This window comes from Mobula birostris, chromosome 3 (genome assembly GCF_030028105.1).
Source record: "Mobula birostris isolate sMobBir1 chromosome 3, sMobBir1.hap1, whole genome shotgun sequence".
NCBI lineage: Eukaryota > Metazoa > Chordata > Chondrichthyes > Myliobatiformes > Myliobatidae > Mobula > Mobula birostris.
This window is the reverse complement of record NC_092372.1, coordinates 232625351-232650473: the sequence shown is the minus strand read 5'-3', so window position 1 is coordinate 232650473 and position 25123 is coordinate 232625351. Positions and strand designations below refer to the sequence as shown.

The window sequence follows — 25123 nt, the reverse complement described above, 5'->3', positions numbered from 1 at the left end:
TTGGTCCCAGTGACTTATCCAACTTGATGTTTTCCAAAAGCTCCAGCAGATCCTCTTCCTTAATATCTACAGGATCAAGCTTTTCAGTCCGCTGTAGGTCATCACTACAATCACCGAGATCCTTTTCCGTAGTGAATACTGAAGCAAAGTATTCATTAAGTACCTCTGCTATTTCCTCCAGTTCCATACACACTTTTGCACTGCCACACTTGATTAATCCTATTTTATCTCACTCCCTCCATTCCCTGCCTGTTCATGTACTGCCTAAACACCAGATGGAGGGTGGGAGGGTGGGAAAGAGTGCCTGAGGAAGTGTGTGAGAGAGTGGCATATTTACCTGCTCACTGCATCCAGGGCCTCTTTGTTTGTGGGGGGCACCATAAAGCAGACGGACGGAACAAGAGCTTCGCTGCCTGACCCACTCACCACCTTCCACTTTGATGCTTGGCTGTTGTTGACGAGGACATACTCATCTCCTTTATTCACTGTAATCTGGGTGTCCAAAACACAGTTCAACACTCACAGTGTCCCAGAACACTGCTCCTCTCTCACCCAACACACTGTCTCCTGCCTCCCCTCCTCCCCCATTCTCTCCTACTCCCTCTTCTTCCTCTCCTCTTCCCAACTCCCACCCTTTTCCATGCTCCTTCCCCCTCTCTGCCACTCCCCCACTTCCTCACCCCTCTCCTCTCCCAACTCCCACACTCTCCTCTCCCCCATTCTTCACTGCCCCCTTCCTCAATCCTCTTTCACATCTCTACCCAACTCCCAAACTGCCCTTCACCTGCCCTCTCCCACTCCCATCCCCTCCTTCTCCCTTCCCCTGCTACATTCACATCCCTTCCTCCCCCACACCCTTTCAACTTTCCTTTGCTCTACCTCCCACTCCCACCCCCTCCCTTCCTCCTCTCCCCGCCCCTCCCTCCCCTCTACCACCCCTTCACCAGCTCCCTCTCTCCCCTCACCTCCATTTGCTTGTAGTCACAAACTGCCTGGACCATCAGCTTTCCCTTCAGAGGATGTCCTGGGTTACGAGGCTTCAGCTGGACGATGGTCTTTGCTCTTTTGCTCAGGCCGTTCAGGTGGGCTCTGTAATCTGAGAGTTGCTCCTTCTCACTCTGAAGCCGAAACAGACACAGGGTTACCGTCCAGTTCAGAGGGACAGCGAGAGCAGCAGGTGTGTAACAGGGAGGGAGGCAAGTATCAAGATGTTAGGGAGTGAGTGTGACAGGAGGGGTGACGGGGAGTGAGCGTGACGGGAGGTGTGATGGGGAGTGAGTGTGACGGGAGGTGTGTCGGGGAGTCAATGTGACGGGAGGTGTGTCGGGGAGTGAGTGTGACGGGCAGTGAGTGTGACAGGAGGTGTGACGGACAGTGAGTGTGACAGGAGGTGTGTCGGGGAGTGAGTGTGATGGGAGGTGTGTCGGGGAGTCAATGTGACAGGAGCTGTGTCAGGGAGTGAGTGTGACAGGAGGTGTGACGGGGTATGTGTGACAAAGACAGGTGATGGGTGTGAGTGACAGGGGGTGATGGGGTGAGAGCGTGACAGGAGATGTGACAGGCAGTGAGTGTGATGTGGTTGTGTATAAAATGATGAGAGGCATTGATCGTGTGGATAGTCAGAGGCTTTTTCCCAGGGCTGAAATGGTTGCCACAAGAGGACACAGGTTTAAGATGCTGGGGTGTAAGTACAGAGGAGATGTCAGGGGTAAGTTTTTTACGCAGAGAGTGGTGAGTGTGTGGAATGGGCTGCCGGCAATGGTGGTGGAGGCGGATACGATAGGGTCTTTTGGATATGTACATGGAGCTTAGAAAAATAGAGGGCTGTGGGTAATCCTAGTAACTTCTAAGGTAAGGATATGTTTGGCACAGCTTTGTGGGCTGAAGGGCCTGTGTTGTGCTGTAGGTTTTCTATGTTACTATGTGACAAGTGGATGTGAAGGGGAGTGAGAGTAATAGGGGGTGACGAGGAATGAGTGTAACAGGGTGATGAGGGATGTGATAGGCTTTGAGCGTGATGGGGTGAGGACGACGGGGGACGAGGGTGATGGGGTGCGAGGGCGACAGTGGGTAGCAATGACTGGGAGGCTGAGTGTGAAGGGTTTTTTGACAGCAGAGGTTAGTGTGATAGGGGTTCTGATAATGGTGGAAACTTGACATATACGGGCTGTCAGGAGATTCAGGGTGACCTACGATGGAATCCTGTAGCAGGTCCTCGAGACGGGTCACTGTTTGGGATCGATCACACATGTACTTCTTCTTCATTGTCTCCTGAAGCTTCCTTAGGAAATTCTCTGCATCCTTCACATCTGCAAAATACTGCAGGGAGTTCAAGGGAGGTCAGTGTGTAATCATTACAACATGACTCTGCCACATCTGTGCACCATTAACCCCTCTCCTCTGTCATCCTTCCTAGTCAACCCACCCTCCCCTCGACTCCCTGAAAATTGCAGCCTTATTCACATAACTCATCTCGTTCTCCTTGCTCAACACCTCACACCCTCTCACACTTTTGTGCTTAATAGTCAGTGTTCCAAGTTCTAGAGTTTGTTCCTGAAGTTCCTCCGTACCTCCGGGACAGGACAACATATCTCAGTCTTTGAACTGATGTCTCCACGTTTAGTTTTGGATTTTTTTTTGATGGAAGATCTGGAGAGTTTTATTTCACTGATAGCTGAACTGGAAACAGAAAATATGAGAATCACCCAGCAGATCAGCCAGCTTCAGGAGAAGAATTGGGAACAGGAAATACCCTCAGATAACTCACTTTCCCTCATTCTGGTCCCCGTGAAGGTCTGGATCCTGAATTGTTAACGGTTCTTCTCTCCACAGATGCTGCCTGCCCTGCCAAATGTAGCCAGTTGTGCTCCGACTTCACACCTCAGCAGCTGAGGTGGTAACTTTCAGAGTTTGGAGATTGTTTCATTCACAGTCAAGCCCTTTCCTTCTCTCTGCAATATATCAGCCCTTTACACCTCCTCAAACTCCTGGAAATTGTAGACCTGACCCACCAACGAACTCTGGAGTGCCTGGCCACTGCCGTCTCAAACACCATGTACATCTCCACTCATCCACAGCGTGCCGGCCTCCCGGCCTCTCCCACAGCACCTCACCTCAGTCTCTCTTCCTGGTCCCTGACTGACATCTCCTCCTGACCCACGTCCACTCATCCATAGCGAGCCGGCCACTCCCACCCCCCAGTCTCTCCCCCCAACCCATCTCCACTCATCCACAGAGAGCCAGACCCTCTCTCCCCAGCCCATCCCCACTCATGTACAGCATGCTGAATCTCCTCCCACACTGATCCTCAACGTGCCAGACCCTCTCCTCCACCAGCACCCCCCCCAACCCACTCACCTATCCCCACTCATCCATTGTGCCGACCACTCCCCCCGAACTCTTCTTCTGGCTTACCTCCACTCATCAACAGAGGGCCAGCATCCTACCCCCCTCCCCTCTGCATGGGGAGCAGTGTACATACCTGGAAGTAGGCGGTGTTCTCCTTGAGGTGAGCCTCAATGCAGCAGCATAGCTGCAGTATCCAACTCCACTGCGTCTGCAGAGCTGCCATAAAAGCCTGTCAACGCAAGATAGGTGTGTCAAAGACCAGGATGGGAGAGCAGCAGCAGGCCATTCGTCTCAGCTACCTGCCCGCCTCCCCGTCCCTGCCCCTCCCCCCCACCCCCCATACTGACTGCAGAGGTGGCTGCCACCTTCACAAAGCTACTCTGGGAGGATCAATAAATGTGGTTCCCCACTTTACCCCATCATATCTCTACCTGCCCCTTTCTCACAGGGCTACAGTGCCCTGAAATGGGCAGGGCCAGTTTTGGGGGAATTAAGGCATCCGTTAGTCTTGCAAGACCATGGATCTGTGCCTGGGAAGTCTTCAGTCTCCAGGGCGCAGGCCTGGGCAAGGTTGTATGGAAGACCAGCAGTTGCCCATGCTGCAAGTCTCCCCTCTCTATGACACCAATGTTGTCCAAGGGAAGGGCATTAGGGCCCATACAGCTTGGCACCAGTGTCATCGCAGAGCAATGTGTGATTAAGTGCCTTGCTCAAAGACACAACACACTGCCTCAGCTGGGGCTCAAGCTCACAACCTTCAGATCGCTAGTCGAATGCCTTAACTCGTTGGCCACATGCCCACACATTGGGGAATTAGGCATGATCTAACTGAGGTTGGCTGGGTGAGCCAACCTCAGCTGAAGAGAAAGGAATGGATGGCAATAGGAAGACTTTTAAATCTGTTTAGCAAGAGTTCAGTAGCAGCTAGTGCCTGCAAAGGAGAAGGGCAAAGCTGGTGAAATCGAAATTGCATCGACACTTGGGCTGGCAGCTTGTTGAAGACTCCCACTGTCCTCTGAGTGAAGAAGCTCCCCTCGTGTCCACTAAAAAGTTCACCTTTCACCTTTAACCCATGACCTCTAGTTCTAGTCCCACCCAACCTCAATGGGAAAAGCCTGCTTGCATCTACCCTATCTATACCCCTCTTAATTTTGTATACCTCTATCAAATCTTCCCTCAATCTTCTACACTTCAAGAATAATGTCCTAACCTATTCCATATTTCCTTGTAACTCAGGTCCCAGCAAATTCCTGGTAAATTTTCTCTGTAACCTTTCAGCCTTATTGATACCTTTCCTTTAGGTAAGTCACCTTAACTTCACCGACTTCTTCACCAATGTCTAAGACAACTTCAACATAACATCCCATTTCCTGCACTCAATATATTGATATATGGAGGACAACTTTCTTTACTACCCTATCTATCTGTGACACCACTTTCAATGAATTATGGATCAGTATTCCTAGATCCCTCTGTTCTACTACACTCTCTTCAGCGTCCTACAGTTCACTGTGTAGGAGCTACCGTGGTTGGTTCTCCCAAAGACCTCACACTTGTCTACATTAAATTCTATTGGCCATTTTCCCCATTTTTCCAGTTGGTCCAGATCCTGCAGCACGCTTGACAGCCTTCCTTGTTGTCCACTACGCCATCAGTCTTAGTGTCGTTCCCAGATTTGTTGATTCAGTTTACTAAATTGTTAAAACAGATGAGAACAACAGACCCAGCAGTGACCCCTGTGGCACTCCACCAGTCACAGGCCTACATCAGAGAGGCAACCCTCTACTACCACTCTCTGGCTTCTTCCACAAAGCCAATGTCTAATCCAATTTACTAATTCATCCTGAATGCCAAGTGGGACAAATTACCCCATGCAGAACTTTGTCATGAAGATAACACCTAAGTGCCTTTACTACATCAACTTTCCTGGTAACTTCCTCGAAAAACTCTAAAAGATTGGCTTGACACAGACTACCATGCACAAAGCCATGTTGACTACCACTAATCGGTCCATGACTATCCAAATAATTACTCATCCGGTCCCTCAGAATGCCTTCCAATATCCTTCCACTACTGATTCAGGATCATCGGCCTCCAAATCCCTGGCTTATTCTTAGAGACTTTCTTAAGCAATATTAATAATCGCCAAGCCTCTGGCACCCCACCCATTTCCAAGGATGTTATAAACACATCTACCAAGGCTTTTACAACTTCTGCACTTGCCTCCTGCAGCATCCGAAGGAATACCTTGTCAGACCCTGGGAATTTATCCACTCTAATTTGCCTCAGGACAGCAAACACCTCCTCCTCTGTAATCTGTATAAGATCCAGGACTTCACTGCTACATTGCCTCACTTCTATAGACACTGTGTCCATCTCCCGAGTACATACAGATGCAAAAAATTCATTTAACCTGTCCCCCCATCTCTTTAGGCTCCACCCATAGATTACCACCCTGACCTTCCAGAGGACCAGTTTCGTCCCTTGCAATCCGTTTGCTCTGAACATATCTGTAGAATCCCTTCGGATTCTCCTTCACCTTGCTAGCTAGCAACCTCGTGCCTTCCTTTCACCCTCCTCATTCCCCTTTTGTGTTCGCTTTCATTTCCAAAGGAACGAGATGGGAATTCTACAGGGAGACATCGAATCTGATGTGCATGGCCTCCTCCTTTTTGCCAAAGAGAGTAATGGAATGGACAGTCAGCAGAGCAGACAGAGGGGATGGTGGAACAAACAGAGAGGAACGTGCAATGAACAGATGGGACAACGGAAAAGGGAGACGGGGTGACGGAATGGACAAAAGCCTCTAACTATCCACATGATCAATGCCTCTCATCATCTTAAACACCTCTATCAGGTCACCTCTTATCCTCTGTCGCTCCAAGGAGAAAAGGCCGAGTTCACTCAACCTATTCTCGTAAGGAATGCTCCCCAATCCAAGCAACACTTTTGTAAATCTCCTCTACACTCTCTTTATAGTATCCATATCCTTCCTGTAGTGAGGTGACCAGAAAAAAGACAGTACTCCAAGTGGGGTCGAACTAAGGTCCTATAGAGCTGTAACATTACCTCACGGCTCTTGAACTCAACCCCACAGTTGATGAAGGCCATAGAAACCATAGAAACTACAGCACAGAAACAGGCCTTTTGGCCCTTCTTGGTTGTGCCGAACCATTTTCTGCGTAGTCCCACTGACCTGCACACAGATCATATCCCTCCATATACCTCACATCCATGTATCTGTCCAATTTATTCTTAAATGTTAAAAAAGAACCCGCATTTACCACCTCGTCTGGCAGCTCATTCCATACTCCCACCACTCTCTGTGTGAAGAAGCACCCCCTAATGTTCCCTTTAAACTTTTCTACCCTCACCATTAACCCATGTCCTCTGGTTTTTTCTCCCCTTGCCTCAGTGGAAAAAGCCTGCTTGTATTCACTCTATCTATACCCATCATAATTTAATATACCTCTATCAAATCTCCCCTCATTCTTCTACGCTCCAGGGCATAAAGTCCTAATCTATTCAACCTTTCTCTGTAACTGAGTTTCTCAAGTTCCGGCAACATCCTTGTAAACCTTCTCTGCACTCTTTCAACCTTATTTATATCCTTCCTGTAATTTGGTGACCAAAACTGAACACAATACTCCAGATTCGGCCTCACCAATGCCTTATACAACCTCATCATAACATTCCAGCTCTTATACTCCATATTTTGATTAATAAAGGCCAATGTACCAAAAGCTCTCTTTACGACCCTATCTACTTGTGACGCCAATTTTAGGGAATTTTGTATCTGTATTCCCAGATCCCTCTGTTCTACTGCACTCCTCAGTGCCTTACCATTAACCCTGTATGTTCTACCTTGGTTTGTCCTTCCAACGTGCAATACCTCACACTTGTCTGTATTAAACTCTATCTGCCATTTTTTAGCCCATTTTTCCAGCTGGTCCAAGTCCCTCTGCAGGCTCTGAAAACCCTCCTCACTGTCTACTACACCTCCAATCTTTGTATCATCAGCAAATTTGCTGATCCAATTTACCACATTATCATCCAGGTCATTGATATAGATGACAAATAACAATGGACCCAGCACTGATCCCTGTGGCACACCACTAGTCACAGGCCTCCACTCAGAGAAGCAATTCTCTACCACCACTCTTTGGCTTCTTCCATGGAGCCAATGTCTAATCCAATTTACCACCTCTCCATGTATACCTAGCGACTGAATTTTCCTAACTAACCTCCCATGCGGGACCTTGTCAAAGGCCTTACTGAAATCCATGTTGACAATATCCACTGCCTTCCCTTCATCCACTTTCCTGGTAACCTCCTCGGAAAACTCCAATAGATTGGTCAAACATGACCTACCACGCACAAAGCCATATTGACTCTCCCTAATAAGTCCCTGTCTATCCAAATGCTTGTAGATTTTGTCTCTTAGTACTCCCTCCAATAATTTACCTACTACCGACGTTAAACTCACCGGCCTATAATTTCCCGGATTACTTTTTGATCCTTTTTTAAACAACGGAACAACATGAGCCACTCTCCAATCCTCCGGCACCTCACCCGTAGACAGCGACATTTTAAATATTTCTGCCAGGGCCCCCACAATTGCAACACTAGTCTCCTTCAAGGTCTGAGGGAACACTCTGTCAGGTACCGGGGATTTATCCACTTTAATTTTCCTCAAGGCAGCAAGCACCTCCTCCTTTTCAATCTGCACAGTTTCCATGATCTCACTGCTTGATTCCCTCAATTCCATAGACTTCATGCCAGTTTCCTTAGTAAATACAGACGCAAAAAACCTATTTAAGATCTCCCCCATTTCCTTTGGTTCCACACATAGCCGACCACTCTGATCTTCAAGAGGACCAATTTTATCCCTTACAATCCTTTTGCTCTTAATATACCTTTAAAAGCTCTTTGGATTATCCTTCACTTTGACTGCCAAGGCAACCTCATGTCTTCTTTTAGCTCTCCTGATTACTTTCTTAAGTATTTTCTTGCACTTCTTATACTCCTCAAGCACCTGATTTACTCCCGGTTTCCTATACATTTCATACAACTCCCTCTTCTTCTTTATCAGAGTTACAATATCCCTTGAGAACCAAGGTTCCTTATTCCTATTCAATTTGCCTTTAATCCTGACAGGAACATACAAACTCTGCACTCTCAAAATTTCCCCTTTGAAGGCTTCCCACCTACCAATCACATCTTTGCCAGAGAACAACCTGTCCCAATCCACGCTTTTTAGATCCTTTCTCATTTCTTCAAATTTGGCCTTCTTCCAGTTCAGAACCTCAACCCTAGGACCAGATCTATCCTTGTCCATGATCAAATTGAAACTAATGGTGTTATGATCACTGGAACCAAAGTGCTCCCCTACACAGACTTCCGTCACTTGTCCTGACTCGTTTCCTAACAGGAGATCCAATATTGCATCCCCTCCAGTTGGTCCCTCTATATATCGATTTAGAAAACTTTCCTGAACACATTTTACAAACTCTAAACCATCTAGACCCCTAACAGTATGGGAGTCCCAATCGATGTATGGAAAATTAAAATCCCCTACCACCACAACTTTATGTTTCCTGCAGTTGCCTGCTATCTCTCTGCAGATTTGCTCTTCCAAGTCTCGTTGACTATTGGGTGGTCTGTAATACAATCCCACTAATGTGGCCATACCTTTCCTGTTTCTCAGCTCCACCCATAAGGACTCAGTAGACAAGCCCTCTAATCTGTCCTGCCTGAACACTGCTGTAATTTTCCCTAACAAGCAATGCTACTCCCCCACCTTTCATTCCTCTGCCTCGATCACATCTGAAACATCGGAACCCTGGAATATTAAGCTGCCAGTCCTGCCCCTCCTGTGGCCAAGTTTCACTAATCGCTATAACGTCATAATTCCATGTGTCAATCCATGCCCTCAACCGATCTGCCTTCCCCGCAATACTCCTAGCATTGAAATATATACACCTCAGAAGGCCATCACACCATACGCCTTATTAACAACACTGTCAAACTATGTAGCAGCTTTGAGTGTTCCATGGACATGGACTCCAAAACCTTACTGATCCTCCACACTGCCAAGAGTCTCACCATTAATATTATATTCTGTCTTCAAATTTGACCTACCGAAATGAACCACTTCAGACTTATCTGGGTTGAATTCCATCTGCCACTTCACAGCCCAGTTCTGCATCCTATTGATGTCCCGCTGTAATCTGACAACACTCTAGGCTATCCACAATAACCCTAATTCTTGTGTCATCAGCAAATTTACTAACCCACACTTTTACTTCCTCATCCACGTCACTTATAAAAGCCACAAACAGAAGGGGTCCCAGAACAGATCCCTGCAGAACACCACTGGTCACTGTCCTCCATACAAAATATGAACCATCTACAACCACCCTTTGCTTTCTGTGGGAAAGCCAATTCTGGATCCACAAAGCAAGGTCTCCTTGGATCCCATACCTGCTTATCTTCTGAATGAGCCTGGCATGGAGAACGTTATCAAATGCCTTACTGAAATCCATATGCACTACATCCACTGCTCTACCTTCATCAATGGATTTTGTTACATCCTGAAAGAATTCAATCAGGCTTGTAAGGCATGACCTGCCCTTGACAAAACCATAATCTGACTATCCTTAATCAGATTATGTCGCTCCAAATCATAATTCTATCTCCTTTACAATAGCATTGGAGAGAGATAGGAACAGACAAGTTAGAAAAGCGTTTCATTGGAGTAAGGGGAATTATGAGGCTATAAGGCAGGAAATTGGAAGCTTAAATTGGGAACAGATGTTCTCAGGGAAAGGTACGGAAGAAATGTGGCAAATGTTCAGGGATATTTGTGTGGAGTTCTGCATAGGTTCATTCCAATGAGACAGGGAAGTTATGGTAGGGTATAGGAACAATGGTGTACAAAGGCTGTAGTAAATCTAGTCAAGAAGAAAAGAAAAATTTACAAAAGGTTCAGAGAGCTAGGTAATGTTAGAGATCTAGAAGATTATAAGGCTAACCGGAAGGAGATCAAGAAGGAAATTAGGAGAGCCAGAAGTGGTCATGAGAAGGCCTTGGCAGGCAGGATTAAGGAAAACCCCAAGGCATTCCAGAAGTATGTGAAGAGCAAGAGGATAAGATGTGAAATAATAGGGCCTATCAACTGTGACAGTGGGAAAGTGTGTATGGAACCGGAGGAAATAGCAGAGGTACTTAATGAATACAGTATTCACTGTGGAAGAGGATCTTGGTGATTGTAGTGATGACTTGTAGCAGACTAAAATGCTTGAGCATGTATATATTAAGAGAGAGGATGGGCTGGAGCTTTTGGAAAGCATCAAGTTGGATAAGTCACCGGGACCAGATGAGATGTACCCCAGGCTACTGTGGGAGGCGAGGGAGGAGATTGCTGAGCCTCTGGCGATGATCTTTGCATCATCAATGGGGATGGGAGAGGTTGCGGAGGATTGGTGGGTTGCGGATGTTGTTCCCTTATTCAAGAAAGGGAGTAGAGATAGCCCAGGAAATTATAGACCAGCGAGTCTTACTTCAGTAGTTGGGAAGTTGATGGAGAAGATTCTGAGAGGCAGGATTTATGAACATTTGGAGAGGTATAATATGATTAGGAACAGTCAGCATGGCTTTGTCAAGGGCAGGGCTTGCCTTACGAACCTGATTGAAATTTTTTGAGGATGTGACTAAACACTTTGATGAAGGAAGAGCAGTAGATGTAGTGTATATGGATTTTAGCAAGGCATTTGATAAGGTACCCCATACAAGGCTTATTGAGAAAGTAAGGAGGCATGGGATCCAAGGGGACATTGCTTTGTGGATCCAGAACTGGCTTGCCCACAGAAGGTGAAGTGTGGTTGTAGAGGGGTTATATTCTGCATGGAGGCCGGTGACCAGTGGTGTGCCTCAGGGATCTGTTCTGGGAACCCTACTCTTTGTGATTTTTATAAATCACCTGGATGAGGAAGTGGAGGAATGGGTTAGTAAATTTACTGATGACACAAAGGTTAGGGGTGTTGTGGATAGTGTGGAAGGCTGTCAGAGGTTACAATGGGACATTGATAGGATGCAAAACTGGGCTGAGAAGTGGCAGATGAAGTTCAACCCAGATAAGTGTGAGGTGGTTCATTTTGGTAGGTCAAATATGATGGCAGAATATAGCATTAATGGCAAGACTCTTGGCAGTGTGGAGGATCAGAGGGATCTTGGGGTCCGAGTCCATAGGACACTCAAAGCTGCTACGCAGGTTGACTCTGTGGTTAAGAAGGCATACAGTGCACTGACCTTCCTCAATCGTGGGATTGAGTTTAAGAGCCGAGAGGTAATGTTGCAGCTATATAGGACCTTGGTCAGACCCCACTTGGAGTACTGTGCTCAGTTCTGGTCGCCTCACTACAGGAAGGGCAAGGAAACCATAGAATGGGTGTGGAGGAGATTTACAAGGATGTTGTCTGGATTGGGGAGCATACCTTATGAAAACAGGTTGAGTGAACTCAGCCTTTTCTCCTTGCAGCGATGGAGGATGAGAGGTGGCCTGATAGAGGTGTACAAGATGATGAGAGGCATTGATCGTGTGGATAGTCAAAGGCTTTTTCCCAGGGCTGAAATGGCTGCCACAAGAGGGCACAGGTTTAAGGTGCTTGGGAGTATGTACAGAGGAGATGTCAGGGGTAAGAGAGTGGTGAATGCGTGGAATGGGCTGCTGGCAATGGTGGCGGAGGCGGATACGACAGGGTCTTTTAAGAGACTTTTGGATAGGTACATGGAGCTTAGAAAAATAGAGGGCTAGGGGTAATCCTAGTAATTTCTAAGGTAGGGACAGGTTCAGCACAACTTTGTGGGCCAAAGGGTCTGTATTGTGCTGTAGGTTTACTATGTTTCTAAATGCTCATAAGTCCTGCCTCTGAGGACCTTCTCCAACATTTACCCTCCACTGAAGTAAGACTCAGTCATTGACAAAGCAGTGGCTAATTGGCAGGAGACAAAGAGTGGGAATAAAAGGAACTTTTTCTGGTTGGCTGCCAGTGACCAGTCATGTTCCACAGGGACTGTGTTGGAACCGATTCTTTTTATGTTGTATGTCAATGATTTCAATGATGGAATTGACGGCTTTGTTGCAAAGCTTGCAGACAATATGAAGATAAGTGGAGGGGCATGTAACTTTGAGGAAATAGGGAGGCTACAGAAGGACAAACATATTCGGAGAAAGGCAAAGAAATGGCAAATAGAATACAGTGTCGGGAAGTGAATGGTCATGCACTTTGGTAAAAGAAATGCAAGGGTTGACTATTTTCTTAATGGAGAGAAAGTACAAAAAACTGAGGAACAAAAGGACTTGGGAGTCCTTGTGCAGGATTTCCTAACGGTTAATTTGCAGGTTAAGTATCAATTGTTTGGCGACAATAAAGTCTGTGGCGGGGAAGGCAAATGCAACGTTAGCATTCATTTCAAGAGGACTAGAATATAAAAGCAAGAATGTAATGTTGAGACCTTACAAAGCACTGGTGAGATTTCACTTTATGTATTGTGAGTAGTTTTGGGCCCCTTATCTTAGAAAGGATGTGCTAAAGCTGGAGAAGGTTCAAAGGAGGTTGACAAAAATGATTCCACGATTGAATGGCTGGTCATATGAAGAGTTTTTGATGGCTTTGGGCCTGTAATCACTGGAATTCAGAAAAATGAGGGGAGACCTGAATGAAACTTATTGACTGGTAAAAGGCCTTGATAGAGTGGATGTAGAGAGAATGTTTCCTATGGTGAGAGAGTCTAAGACCAGAGGACGCAGCCTCAGAATAGATGGGCATCCTTTTACAGTGGCGAAGAGGAGGAATTTCTTTAGCCAGAGAGTAGTGAATCTGTGGAATTCTTTGCCACGGGCAGCTGTGCAGGCCATGGTTATGTGAGGCAGAGTTTGATAGATCCTTGATTGATCAGGGCATGAAGGGATACGGAGAGAAGGCAGGAGTTTGGGGCAGAGAGGAAAATTGGATCAGCCATGATGAAATGGTGGAGCAGACTCGATGGGCCAAATGGCCTAATTCTGTTTCTATAACGTATGGTCTTCTTGAATGGACAGAGGAGACAGTTCAACATACAAAGGGACAGAGGAAAAGGAAGAGGGGACACTGGACCTGAGGGAGGGGTCACTGGATCGGAGTGTGGGGACACAGTACCGGAGGGAGGGGACAGTGGAACGGAGTGTGGGGACACTGGAATGGGGTGTGGGGACAGTGGAACGGAGGGAGGGGACAGTGGAATGTGGTGAGGGGACAGTGGAACGGAGGGAGGGGACAGTGGAACGGAGGGAGGGGTCACCAGATCGGAGTGTGGGGACACAGTACCGGAGGGAGGGGAGAGTGGAACGGAGGGAGGTGACACTGGAATGGGGTGAGGGGACAGTGGAACGGAGGGAGGGGACAGTGGAATGGAGTGAGGGGACAGTGGAACGGAGGGAGGGGACAGTGGAATGGGGTGAGGGGGCAGTGGAACGGAGGGAAGGGACAGTGGAACGGAGGGAGGGGACAGTGGAATGGACAGAAAAGGCAATGGAATGGATACAGGGATGGTGGAATGGAGAGTGGCAACCGTGACATGGACAGAGGGGACAGTGGATGGAGTGAGGGATTGTGGAACAGAGAGAGGGACGATCTAATGGAGAAAGGGAAAGTGGGGTGAGGGTTAACAACTTACATCGATTGTCTGCTTGGCCGGATGTCCATCTCTCAGCAGCTTCTCTCCCGTGTTTTGGATGGAGCTCACCTTCCTCTCCCTGGACTCCAGCTCCTTCATCAGGCCCTATGAAACACAGTGTGTAAATTCATCCATGAAACTCACAACCACAGAGGTCATATCCACGGAAATCGCACCCACAGAGAGCTTGCAGCCACGGAGCTCACACCTACTGATCTGGCATCCACTGACTCACACCCATAGAAATTGCACACACACACTCACATTGGCACCCAAAGCTAACATCAACAGTCACAATGAGACAGCCGGTTGCCCCTGCCACTCCCTACCGAGTAGTTGTCCTTCTTGGCAGCAATGTTGGTGTTACGCTCACTCCAGTCGTACTTCACCTCCTCCTCCTCCTTGTCGTTGAGCCACATCAACTCCTTGGTCGCCATGGAAACAAAGGTGTTGAGGCTCTCGAGGTGACGCAGGCGTGACTTGGAGGAGTTCTGGTGAGAAACCACAGTCGGTGAGAGATACAGGCTTACATGGGTTAGACTGGGCCAGGGTGCAGAGGGGAGCGAGATTTCGGGTTGGAATGCAGTGTGGAGCTGAGGTTTGTACCGGCTGTGGGGCACTGAACGGTGATTTTACGTGAGGATGGGGGGGTGGGGGGGCGGGGTGTCCGGTTTGTGTTGGGTGGAGAGAGTGCGTCTGGTTTGTGTTGGGCAGAAGGTGTGTGTCTAGTATGCGTTGGAGAGGGATCCGGTTTGTGTTGGGAGGGGGCTCCGGTTTGTGTGGGAGGGGGCTCCGGTTTGTGTTGCAGGGGTGTCCGGTTTGTGTCGAGGAGGCCCCGGTTTGTGTCGAGGAGGCCCCGGTTTGTGTCGAGGAGGGTCCGGTTTGTGTCGAGGAGGGTCCGGTTTGTGTCGAGAAGGGTCCGGTTTGTGTTGAGGACGACCCGGTTTGTGTTGAGTGGAGGTCCAGCTTGTGTTAAGAGGGGGAGGAGTAGATGTAGTGGAGGGGAGATGACAGGTGGTTGGGACTGAGACACTCACCAGCAGCTTGGCGTACTGAAGGTCCAGTTTACTCAGATAGTCACAATACGCTGCGTGGCTTGCAGCCGAGAGGTGAGCCTGTAGGACCAAGCAGTGCCGTTAGTTCTCACACCCACTGATCGTCGTGTCTCCTCCACCCAGGCCCAATAATCCGGCATCATGCCCACCCCCATCTTCCAAGTGAAGCTCGTGTGTACGTGCATGTGGGAGTGTGAAGTGTGTTTGTGCCCACAGTTTATGCATGCATGGATGCGAGTCTAAAAGCATGCATGTGCTGTTGTGGGTATGTGTGGATTGTGTGGTGTGTAAGCATATACACAAATGTCCGTGTGAATGCTTAAGTGTATCTGTGAATGTGTGACTCTGGGTTTGACTGTGTGTGTGTGTGTGTGTGTGTGTGTGTGTGTGTGTGTGTGTGTGTGTGTGTGTGTGTGTGTGTGTGTGTGTGTGTGTATGTGTGTGTGTGCGCCTATTAATATACACCTGTATTTGTGAGACTTCTCACCTCATCGGCCCGCGCCCTCTCTATTTTGGGTCGGAACTCCTCGATGGACTGGTGCAGGCCGCGGTGGCTGCCGAGATTAGACTGCACGGTGGGCAGGTCCACGCCCCACTCAGACACATCGAGATTTCGCTGGTTCTCCTCCACCCACAGCAGCAGGTCCTGGATATACTGGAGGGCAGCTCCGTCTACAGCCAGACCCGCCTTTGCTGTGGAAACGCTGGGGAGCTGAATAGCTGTTTGCACCCCTGAGCGGAATCGCAGTGAGTAGTCGGTTCGAGTGGCCACAAGGAACTCGTGGAGACGGAACACCCTGAGAACAGGAACATACATTACGGGCGTAGAAACACAGACCACCTCACCACACAACATCCCACACCAGCTCACTCAACTCATCCTGAAACACCAGGCACCTAGGAACTGGACAAAGTGTGGAGGAGGGGGGCAAGTGAGGGTAGAGACGGGGTGGGAGAAGGGGGAAGGAGAGGCAGTAGGGAGGGAAGTGAGGGTAGGGACGGGGTGGGAGAAGGGGGAAGGAGAGGCAGTAGGGAGGGAAGTGAGGGTAGAGACGGGGTGGGAGAAGGAGGGAGGGAAGTGAGGGTAGAGATGGGGTGGGAGAAGAGGGAAGGGGAGACAGTAGGGAGGGAAGGGGAGTGAGGGGAGGGAAGGATTTGGGAGAGGGGAGAGGAAGAAGGCAGGTAAAGGTGGGAAGGAAGGGGGAGGGAGGGGTTGGTGTGTGGGAGAGGGTGAGGTTGGGAGAGACAAGATGTGCAGAAGGGCAACTCCATGCTGTTGAAATCTCTCTGAACCCCCCCAGACCCCTTCAGTCCCCCAGATACATCATCACTGAAGCCCCCTGTTGATCACTTCCCTGACACCCTCTCAGCAACCCCGCCTTGCTGATCCCCTCATTACCCCTCCCTCACTGAATGCTTCTCATTGACCCTGCCCCCATGCTCTGTTGCAGCTTCCACTGCCCTCTCCCTCGTAGTCCCTAACATTCTCCTTGTTTCCCTAGCCATTCCCCTCCTGGCAGCACCCACCTGCGGTACATGGCCTCCGCCTGCGGGTGCCGGCCATCCTTCAGGGACTGGACGTCGTTAAAGAGGCTACGGATCAGTCCGTCGACCTTGTCCAGGTCGTGTTCTAGTACCGCCGTGTTGGTGGGAGCCTTCCCAGCGTTCGCCAGGCGGATATCCTGTCCAAAGTAACAGTACCCATCATTCCTCACACCTTCATCTGTCATCTGTCATGTCACTTCTCCCATCACTCCTCATCCCAAAACTCCCCTACTGAGGGAGCCTCCCACAGTGGCGGTCCACTACTGATGGAATGACACATTGTGACGGTCCTGTACTGATGGAGTGACATACTGTGGGGTGACAGTACTGATGGAATAACACATTGTGATGGTCCAGTACTGATGGAATGACACACTGTGATGGTCCAATACTGACGGACTGACACATTGTGATGGTCCGGTACTGATGGAGTGACATACTGTGGGGGGACAGCACTGATGCAGTGACACACTGTGACAGTCCAGTACTGATGGACTGACACACTGTGATGGTCCAGTGTTGATGGGGTAACATATTGTGGTGGTCTGGTACTGATGAAGTGACACACTATCAGAGGAGGGGTGGTCAGTACCAATGGCGTGAAGGTCCGGTACTGGTGGGGAAAGACACTGTTGTGAGAGGGTGGGGGGGGGGGACAGTACTCATGGTGTGACACACTATTGTGGTCCGGTACTGATGGATTGACAATACTGTGGCGGGGGGGCGGGGAGGGTAGTACGATGAAGTGCCACACTATATGATCCAGGACCAGTACTGATGGACTGACACACTATGGAGAGAAAGTATTGTTGGAGTATCACACTGTGATGGTCTGGTACAGTTGGAGTGACACACTGTGGGGAGTGAAGACAGTACTGAAGGAGTGACATACTATACTGGTCTGGTACCAATGGAGTGATACACTTTGAGGAGACAGTACTGATGGAATGACACACTGCTGATGGAGGTGGAGGGGCAGACAGTACGAATGATGTGCAACACTGTGGTATTCCGATACTGATGGAGTGGCACACTGAGGATGTCTGGTACTGATGGAGTGATACACTCTGGGGTGCGACAATACTGATGCATTGACAAACTGTGGTGGTCCCATACCAACGTAGTGACACACTGTGCTGGTCCAGTACTGATGGCTTGACAACACTGTGGGGGGGGGGGGGGGAGAAGAGTACTGATGGGAGTGACACATTGGGGGGGTGGGTAGTAGTGATGGAGAGACACACTGTGGTGGTCCAGTACTGATGAAATGACACTCTATGGGGTGGAACAGTATTGGAGTGACAGTACTGATGGAGTGACACATTGTGGGAATGGGGGGGGGGGTGTGAAGATAGTACTGATGGAGTGTCTGCTTCACCATTTCATCATGACTGATTCAATTTTTCTCAGCCCCAATCTCCTGCATAGTCCTTGTATCCCATCATGCCCTGACCTACCAAGAGTCTACCAACTTCTGCCTTAAATATATATAAAGACTTGGCCTCCTCAACTGCCTGTGGCAAAGAATTCCACAGATTCACCCACCCTCTGACTAAAGAAAATCCTCCTTATCTCCATTCTAAAAGTATGCCCCCCTATTCTGAGGCTGGGTCTTAGGCTCTCCCACCATAGGAAACATTCTTTCCACATCCAAACTATCAAGGCCTTTCACCATTCGATAGGTTTCAATAAGGTCACTCCTCATTCTTCTGAATTCTGGTGAATACAGGCCCAGAGCCATCAGATGTTCTTCCTATGACAAGCCATTCAATCCTGGAATCATTTTCATGAGCCTCCTTCGAACCCTCTCCAGTTTCAGTACATCCTTTCGGAGGTACCCTAACCTGCTCACAGTACTCTAAATGAGGCCTTGCCAGTGCTTTATAATATTTCAACATTACAACCTTGCTTTTATATCTTAGGCCTCTTGAAATGAAAACATTGCATTTGCCTTCCCTGCTACTGACTCAACCTGCAAAGTTTGCAGACAATATGAAGATATGTGGAAGAGCAGGTAGTTTTCAGGAAATAGAGAACAGAAGGACCTAGACAGATTAGGAGAATGGGCAAAAAAGTGGTTGATGGAACATAATGTCGAGAAGTGACATTATGGTCATTCACTTTGGTAGAAGAAATGAAAGGGTTTACTATTTTCTAAAGGGAGAGAAAATACAAAAATCTGAAGAGAAAAGAGATTTGGGAGTCCTTTTGCAGTTGTCCCCAAAGGTTAATTTGCAGGTTGAGTCTGTGGTGAGGAAGGCAAAAGCGATCTTAGCATTCACTTCAAGATGACTAGAATATAAAAGCAAGGCTGTAATGTTGTAACTTTATGAAGCACTGATGAGGTCTCACTTGGAGTACTGGGAGCAATTTTCGGTCCCTTATCTTGGAAAGGATGTGCTGAAACTGGAGAGGGTTCAAAAAAAGGTACACGAAAATGATTACAGGATAAAACAGCTTGTCATATGAAAGTTGTTTGTATTCACTGGAATTCAGAAGAATGAGGGGTGACCCAATTGAAATTTATTGAATGGTGAAAGGCCTTGATAGAGTGAATGTAGAGAGGACACTTCCTATGATGAGAGAGTCTAAGACCAGAGATCACAGCCTCAGAATAGAGAGGCGTCTTTTTAGAATGGAGATGAAGAGTATTTTCTTCAGCCAGAGAGTGGTGAATCTGTGGAATTCTTTGCCACGAGCAGCTGTGGCCAAGCCTTTATATATATTTAAAGCAGAGGTTGACAGATTCTTGATTGGTCAGGACATGCAAGAGATATGGAGAGAAGGCAGGAGATTGGGGCTGAGAGGAAAATTGGATCAGCCATGATGAAATGGCAGAGCAGACTCAATGGGCCAAATGGCCTAATTCTGCTCCTTTGTCATATGATCTCATTCCCCGCCCCCCCCACCACCCATTCTTCTTCCTGGTCTACTCACTCCCTTTACACTTACCGCTTTGAGGAGACTGTCCGCGTGTTTTAACTGTTCCTCACAGACATTTGAGTCCTGCTCAATCTTCAGGATGATCCGCTGGAATCGCTCCAACCTGTCAGTGATATTTAGGTCATAGCAGCAGTTAATGGGTGGCCTGTACACTGTGGGCCGAATGGCATGTTCCTGTGCTGTCCTGTTCTATGTTTTAATGGGTACAGGAGTTGGGAATGCCTTCATCAGTTGGCAGCCCAATTGAAGGGGTATATGGAGCTCAAAGGAGAGGATCGGGAAGTAATACAAGACAGCAGTTTGGATAGACAGAGAACAGAGAACACTGCAGCACATTACAGGCCTGCCTGCTCACCATGTTGTGCTGACCTTCCCTCCCACACAGCCCCCTCCATTTTCCAATCAGAACAAGCATCAGCTGAATAAAGTCTGACCGGTGCATTGGAACGTCAGTGTAGCGGTTAGCAGAATGCTAATGACAGCTTGGAGTGTTCCAGAGATGGGAGTTCAATTCCGACGTCCTCTGTAAGGAGAGCCTCTACTTCCTCCCTATGGAATGCACAATGCAAAGATGTAGTGAATAGGTAAACTGGTCATGTCAATTGTCCTGTCATTAGGTTAGGGTTAAGTGAAGATGTCAGAGGTTGTTGGAGCAGTGTTGCTCAAAAGGCTGGAACAGCCTACTCTGTGCTGTACCACTAAATGTGAAAAAAATAAATTACATCTGGTCTGACAGCATCTATGGTGGCAGAGGGATGGGCAAATTATCTAGTTGGAACCTTCCATCAGTCCTGAGACACCATCCCAAAGCAATGACCAGATGAACCGCCCTGAGACACGACCTCAGACACCGTCCCGAGAACCAACCCCACTCAATGACCTCAGACACTGACCAGACACACCATCTGGAGGCACCGACCAGACGCACCATCTGGAGACACTGACCAGATGCACCATCCTGAGACGTTGACCAGATGCACCATCTGGAGACACCGACCAGATGCACCATCTGGAGGCACCGGCCAGACGCACCATCCTGAGACACTGACCAGACGCACCATCCTGAGACACTGACCAGACGCACCATCCCGAGACACTGACCAGACGCACCATCTCGAGACACTGACCAGTCGCACCATCCTGAAACAGCGACCAGATGCACCATCCCGAGACACTGACCCGAAAACTGTCCTGATGCACCAAACTGAAACACTGTCCCGAGACACCAACCCGAGACAGAGACTTCAGTCACCGACCTCGGACATTGTCTTGACTCACCGACCTCAGACATTGTCTTGACTCACCGACCTGAGATATCGATCCAACCTGAGACACCGATCTGAGATACAGACCTGAGACACTAACCTCAAGACACCATCCTGACTCACCGACCTGAGACACTGACCCAAGACACCGACCTCAGACACCATCCTGACTCACCAACCTCAGACACCGTCCTGACTCACCGACCTCAGACACCACCCTGACTCACCAACATCAGATTCTGTCCTGACTCACCGACCCAGGGCATTAACTTGAGGCATCGACCTAAGACACCAACCTGAAGCACCAAAATTGGAGAAAGACCAAATTTGCTGGTATCAGAAAAGATCTGACTTAGCTTTGACCAGTGGCCAATCTGGACATCAGAAGTTAGGAGAGTGAGTTACTTCAATCAGGTCCACCAGACAAGGATAAAAGACAGGAGCAGTTCGTGGCAGTGTAATAAGAGCTTTGACCAGTAACCATTCAGCATCTGGGATTGATTAGTAAAAGCAAATTAATTGAAAGCAGGGGCAAGCATAGTGGCCATTGTCTAAGTGGACAATGTCAGAATGGTGATCGTAAGGTTTCAGCGAAGAGAGGCTTCACTCAGAGAAAGCAAAGGAAAGAAAAGTGTTTTCTTTATATCTGCTTATCTGCTTCAGAAGAGATGCCAGGCAGGATGGTAAAATGTTCCTCTTGCAGGATGCGGGAAGGCAGGGAGACCTCCAGTGTCCCTGACTACTACAACAGCTAGAAGTGTATCCAGCTGCAGTTTCTAACAAACCACGCTAAGGAGTTGGAGCTTCAGCTGGATGAACTCTTCATCATTCGGGAGGGTGAAGGGGTGATACAAGACATATAGAGAGGTAGCTACATCCAAGGTGCAGGACGTAGGAAACTGGGTGACAGTCAGGAAGAGGAAAGGTGTTAAGGAGCCAGTGCTGAGTACCCCTGTGGCCATCCCTTTCAACAAGAGTTATATCACTTTGGATACTGTAGTGGGGTGGATCTAACAGAGGAAAGTCACAGTGCTTGGGTCTCTGGCATTAAAATGCATCTACCTCTGTGACTTGGAAGGGAAGGGAGTGGAGAAGAGGCATGCTGTGGTAAGGGATGTGCCGAACATGTCCCTACCTTAGAGATTACTAGACTTCCCCATAGCCTTCTATTTTTCTAAGCTCCATGTACCTATCCAAAAGCCTCTTAACAGACCCTATCATATCCGCCTCCACCACCGTTCCCGGCAGCCCAATCCACACACTCACCACTCTCAGTAAAAAACTTACCCCTGACATCACCTCTGTACCTACTCCCCAGTACTTTAAACCTGTACCCTCTTGTGACAACCATTTCAGCCCTGGGAAAAAGCCTCTGACTATCCACATGATCAATGCCTCTCATCATCTTATACACCTCTATCGGGTCACTTCTCATCCTCCATCGCTTTAAGGAGAAAAGGCCGAGTTCACTCAACCTGTTTTCATAAGGCATGCTCCCCAATCCAGGCAACATCCTTGTAAATCTCCTCTGCACCCTTTCTATGGTTCCCACATCCTTCCTGTAGTGAGACAACCAGAACTGAGCACAGTACTCCAAGTGGGGTCTGAACAGGGTCCTCTATAGCTGCAACATTACCTCTCGGCTCCTAATTTCAATTCCACAATTAATGAAGGCCAATACACCATACGCCTTCCTAACCACAACGTCAACCTGAGCGTCCTATGAACTCGGACTCCAAGATCCCTCTGATCCTCCACACTGCCAAGAGTCTTACCATTAATACTATATTCTGCCATCATATCTGACCTACCAAAAAGAAACACTTCACACTTATCTGGGTTGAACTCCATCTGCCACTTCTCAGCCCAGTTTTGCATCCTATCAATGTACCACTGTAACATCTGACAGCTCTCCACACTATCCACACCTCCAACCTTTGTGTCATCAGCAAACTTACTAACCCATCCCTCCACTTCCTCATCCAGGTCATTTATAAAGATCACAAAGAGTAAAGGTCCCAGAGGCACACCACTGTCACCGACCTCCATGCAGAATATGACCGGTCTACAACCACTCTTTCCCTTCTGTGGGTAAGCCAGTTCTGGATCCACAAAGCAATGTCCCCTTGGATCCCATGCCTCCTTACTTTCTCAATAAGCCTTGTATGGGGTACCTTATCAAATGCCTTGCTGAAATCCATATACACTACATCTACTGCTCTTCCTTCATCAATGTGTTTAGTCACATCCTCAAAAAATTCAATCAGGCTCGTAAGACATGACCTGCCCTTGACAAAGCCATGCTAACTATTCCTAATCATATTATACCTCTCAAAGTATTCATAAATCCTGACTCTAGGTTGGTGAAGGGGAGAGGGGAGGAGGGGGGGATGGTGATGAAGTTTGGGGTTGGCTGGGTTAAACAGTCAAAATGTAATTGGCAATTGGTTGTATTGAATGTAATTTATTGGTGTTGCAATAAAAATTAATAAAAAATAAATAAAAATAAATTCTGACTCTCAGGATCTTCTCCATCAACTTACCAACCACTGAAGTAAGAACCACTGAAAAAAGGAGGAGCATAGTAGGTATAGCAAGTAGGAACAGAAGAGGTGTTTATGGGGTATAAGAAATGCAAGAGAACACTTAATAAAGAAATTCAGAAGGGTAAAAGAAGGCATGAAGTTGCCCTAGCAGACAAGTTGAAGGAGAATGCTAAGGCATTCTATAGATATGATGAGAGCAAAATGATTGCAAAGGACAAAATGTGTGGAGCCATAACAGACCAGGGAGATCTTAAATGAATTCTATGCTAATGCATTCACTGGGGAGATAGATACACAGTCTATTGAATTGAGGCAAAGTAGCACCAATTTCCCGGACCCTGTACATATTACAGAAGAGGAGGTACTTGATGTTGCCAAGTTTGGAAGACCTGAGTTATGTGAAAAGACTGGATAGGATAGGACTTCATTCCTTGGAATGTACAAGATTAAGAGGCGATTTGATAGAGATATACAGAATTATGAGGTGCGTAGATAGGGTAAATGCAAGCAGGATTTTTCCATTGAGGTTGGGTGGGACTGCAACCAGAGATCATGGGTTAAGGGTGAAAGATGAGATGTTTAAGGGGAACATGAAGGGAAATTTCATCACTCAGAGGGCGATCAGAGTGTGGAATGAGTTGCCAGCATAAGTGATGGATGCGGGTTTGATTTCAACATTTAAGAGAAGTTTGGATAGGAACATGGATGGGAGGGGTACGGGGGGCTATGGTCCCAGTGCAGGTCGATGGGGATGGTCAGTTCAAATGGTTAAATGGTTTTAAATAGACAAGGTGGGCTGATGGGCTTGTTTCTGTACTGTATCTTTCTACGACTCTATGACTCTGTTATCCTTGGTGATGTCGAAAGGGAAATTACTGTATCTGAACCAGGTGGTGTGCAATCTAAAGCTCTTGTATCTCCTGCCTGATGATAGTAGCAAGAAGAGAGCATGGCTTGGCATGCTAAGAGTCCCTGAGGATGGATACTGCTTTCTTGCAGCAAAGCCCTGTGTAAATCTACTCAGTGGTGTGAAAGACTTTGTCTATGATGGACTGGGCTGTATCCCCCACCACTTGCTCTAGATTTTTCCATTCCTGTGTGGTGGTGGTTCCATACCAGGTCATGGTGTAACCAGTCAGGATACTCTCCACTGTGCATCTCTAAAGGTTTGTCATAGTTTTAGAAAACATGCCGAACCTGTGGAAACTCCTACGACAAGAGACATTGCTCTGCCTTCTTTGCGATGGCATGTAAGTGCTGGTCCCAGGACAGATCTGCTAATATGGTAACACAAAGGAATTTAAAGTTACTGACTCTCTCCACCTCTGATCCCCTAACGCCTATTGGGCAATAGAACTGCAAATTAGGACAATGGGGCTGAGAATTGGGGCAATGGGATTGTGGGAATCATTGTATGGAAGTAGCACAGGCACATTGTGCTCAATGGCCATTTAGTACTGAAACCGTACGATAAAGACGTGCTTCCCCAATGAACTTCGGCAAGCACACAGACTCAGCGCCAGCACTGACCTCTCAAGCTCGCTGCGCAAAATTCTCTCCCTCTCCAAGATGGACACGTGAAGCCTTCCCCATTCCTTTTCCACGTCGATGGGATAGTAACCAGCAGGAACTTTCAGCTGACCCTCTTGTACAGCAGCCTGAACAACAGCACAATAACACAGGACTCAGTGATTATTATGTCCGG

At 47.9% G+C, this 25123-nt stretch overlaps 1 protein-coding gene across 18 annotated transcripts in view; it reads right to left on the bottom strand.

Moving 5' to 3' along the window:
* The window catches only part of LOC140195654 (plectin-like), a 435007-nt gene that overhangs the window by 115015 nt on the left and 294869 nt on the right, over positions 1-25123 (bottom strand). For all 18 annotated transcript variants that reach the window (XM_072254355.1, XM_072254356.1, XM_072254359.1 and 15 more), the window contains 11 exons: positions 24949-25076; positions 19617-19710; positions 16647-16801; positions 15607-15916; positions 15102-15179; positions 14394-14555; positions 14065-14169; positions 3482-3577; positions 2194-2319; positions 966-1118; positions 338-492 (listed from right to left, as the gene is read on the bottom strand). In XM_072254355.1, the coding sequence (XP_072110456.1) occupies positions 338-492; positions 966-1118; positions 2194-2319; positions 3482-3577; positions 14065-14169; positions 14394-14555; positions 15102-15179; positions 15607-15916; positions 16647-16801; positions 19617-19710; positions 24949-25076 (1562 nt within the window). The remainder of the gene's footprint in view (positions 1-337; positions 493-965; positions 1119-2193; positions 2320-3481; positions 3578-14064; positions 14170-14393; positions 14556-15101; positions 15180-15606; positions 15917-16646; positions 16802-19616; positions 19711-24948; positions 25077-25123) is intronic.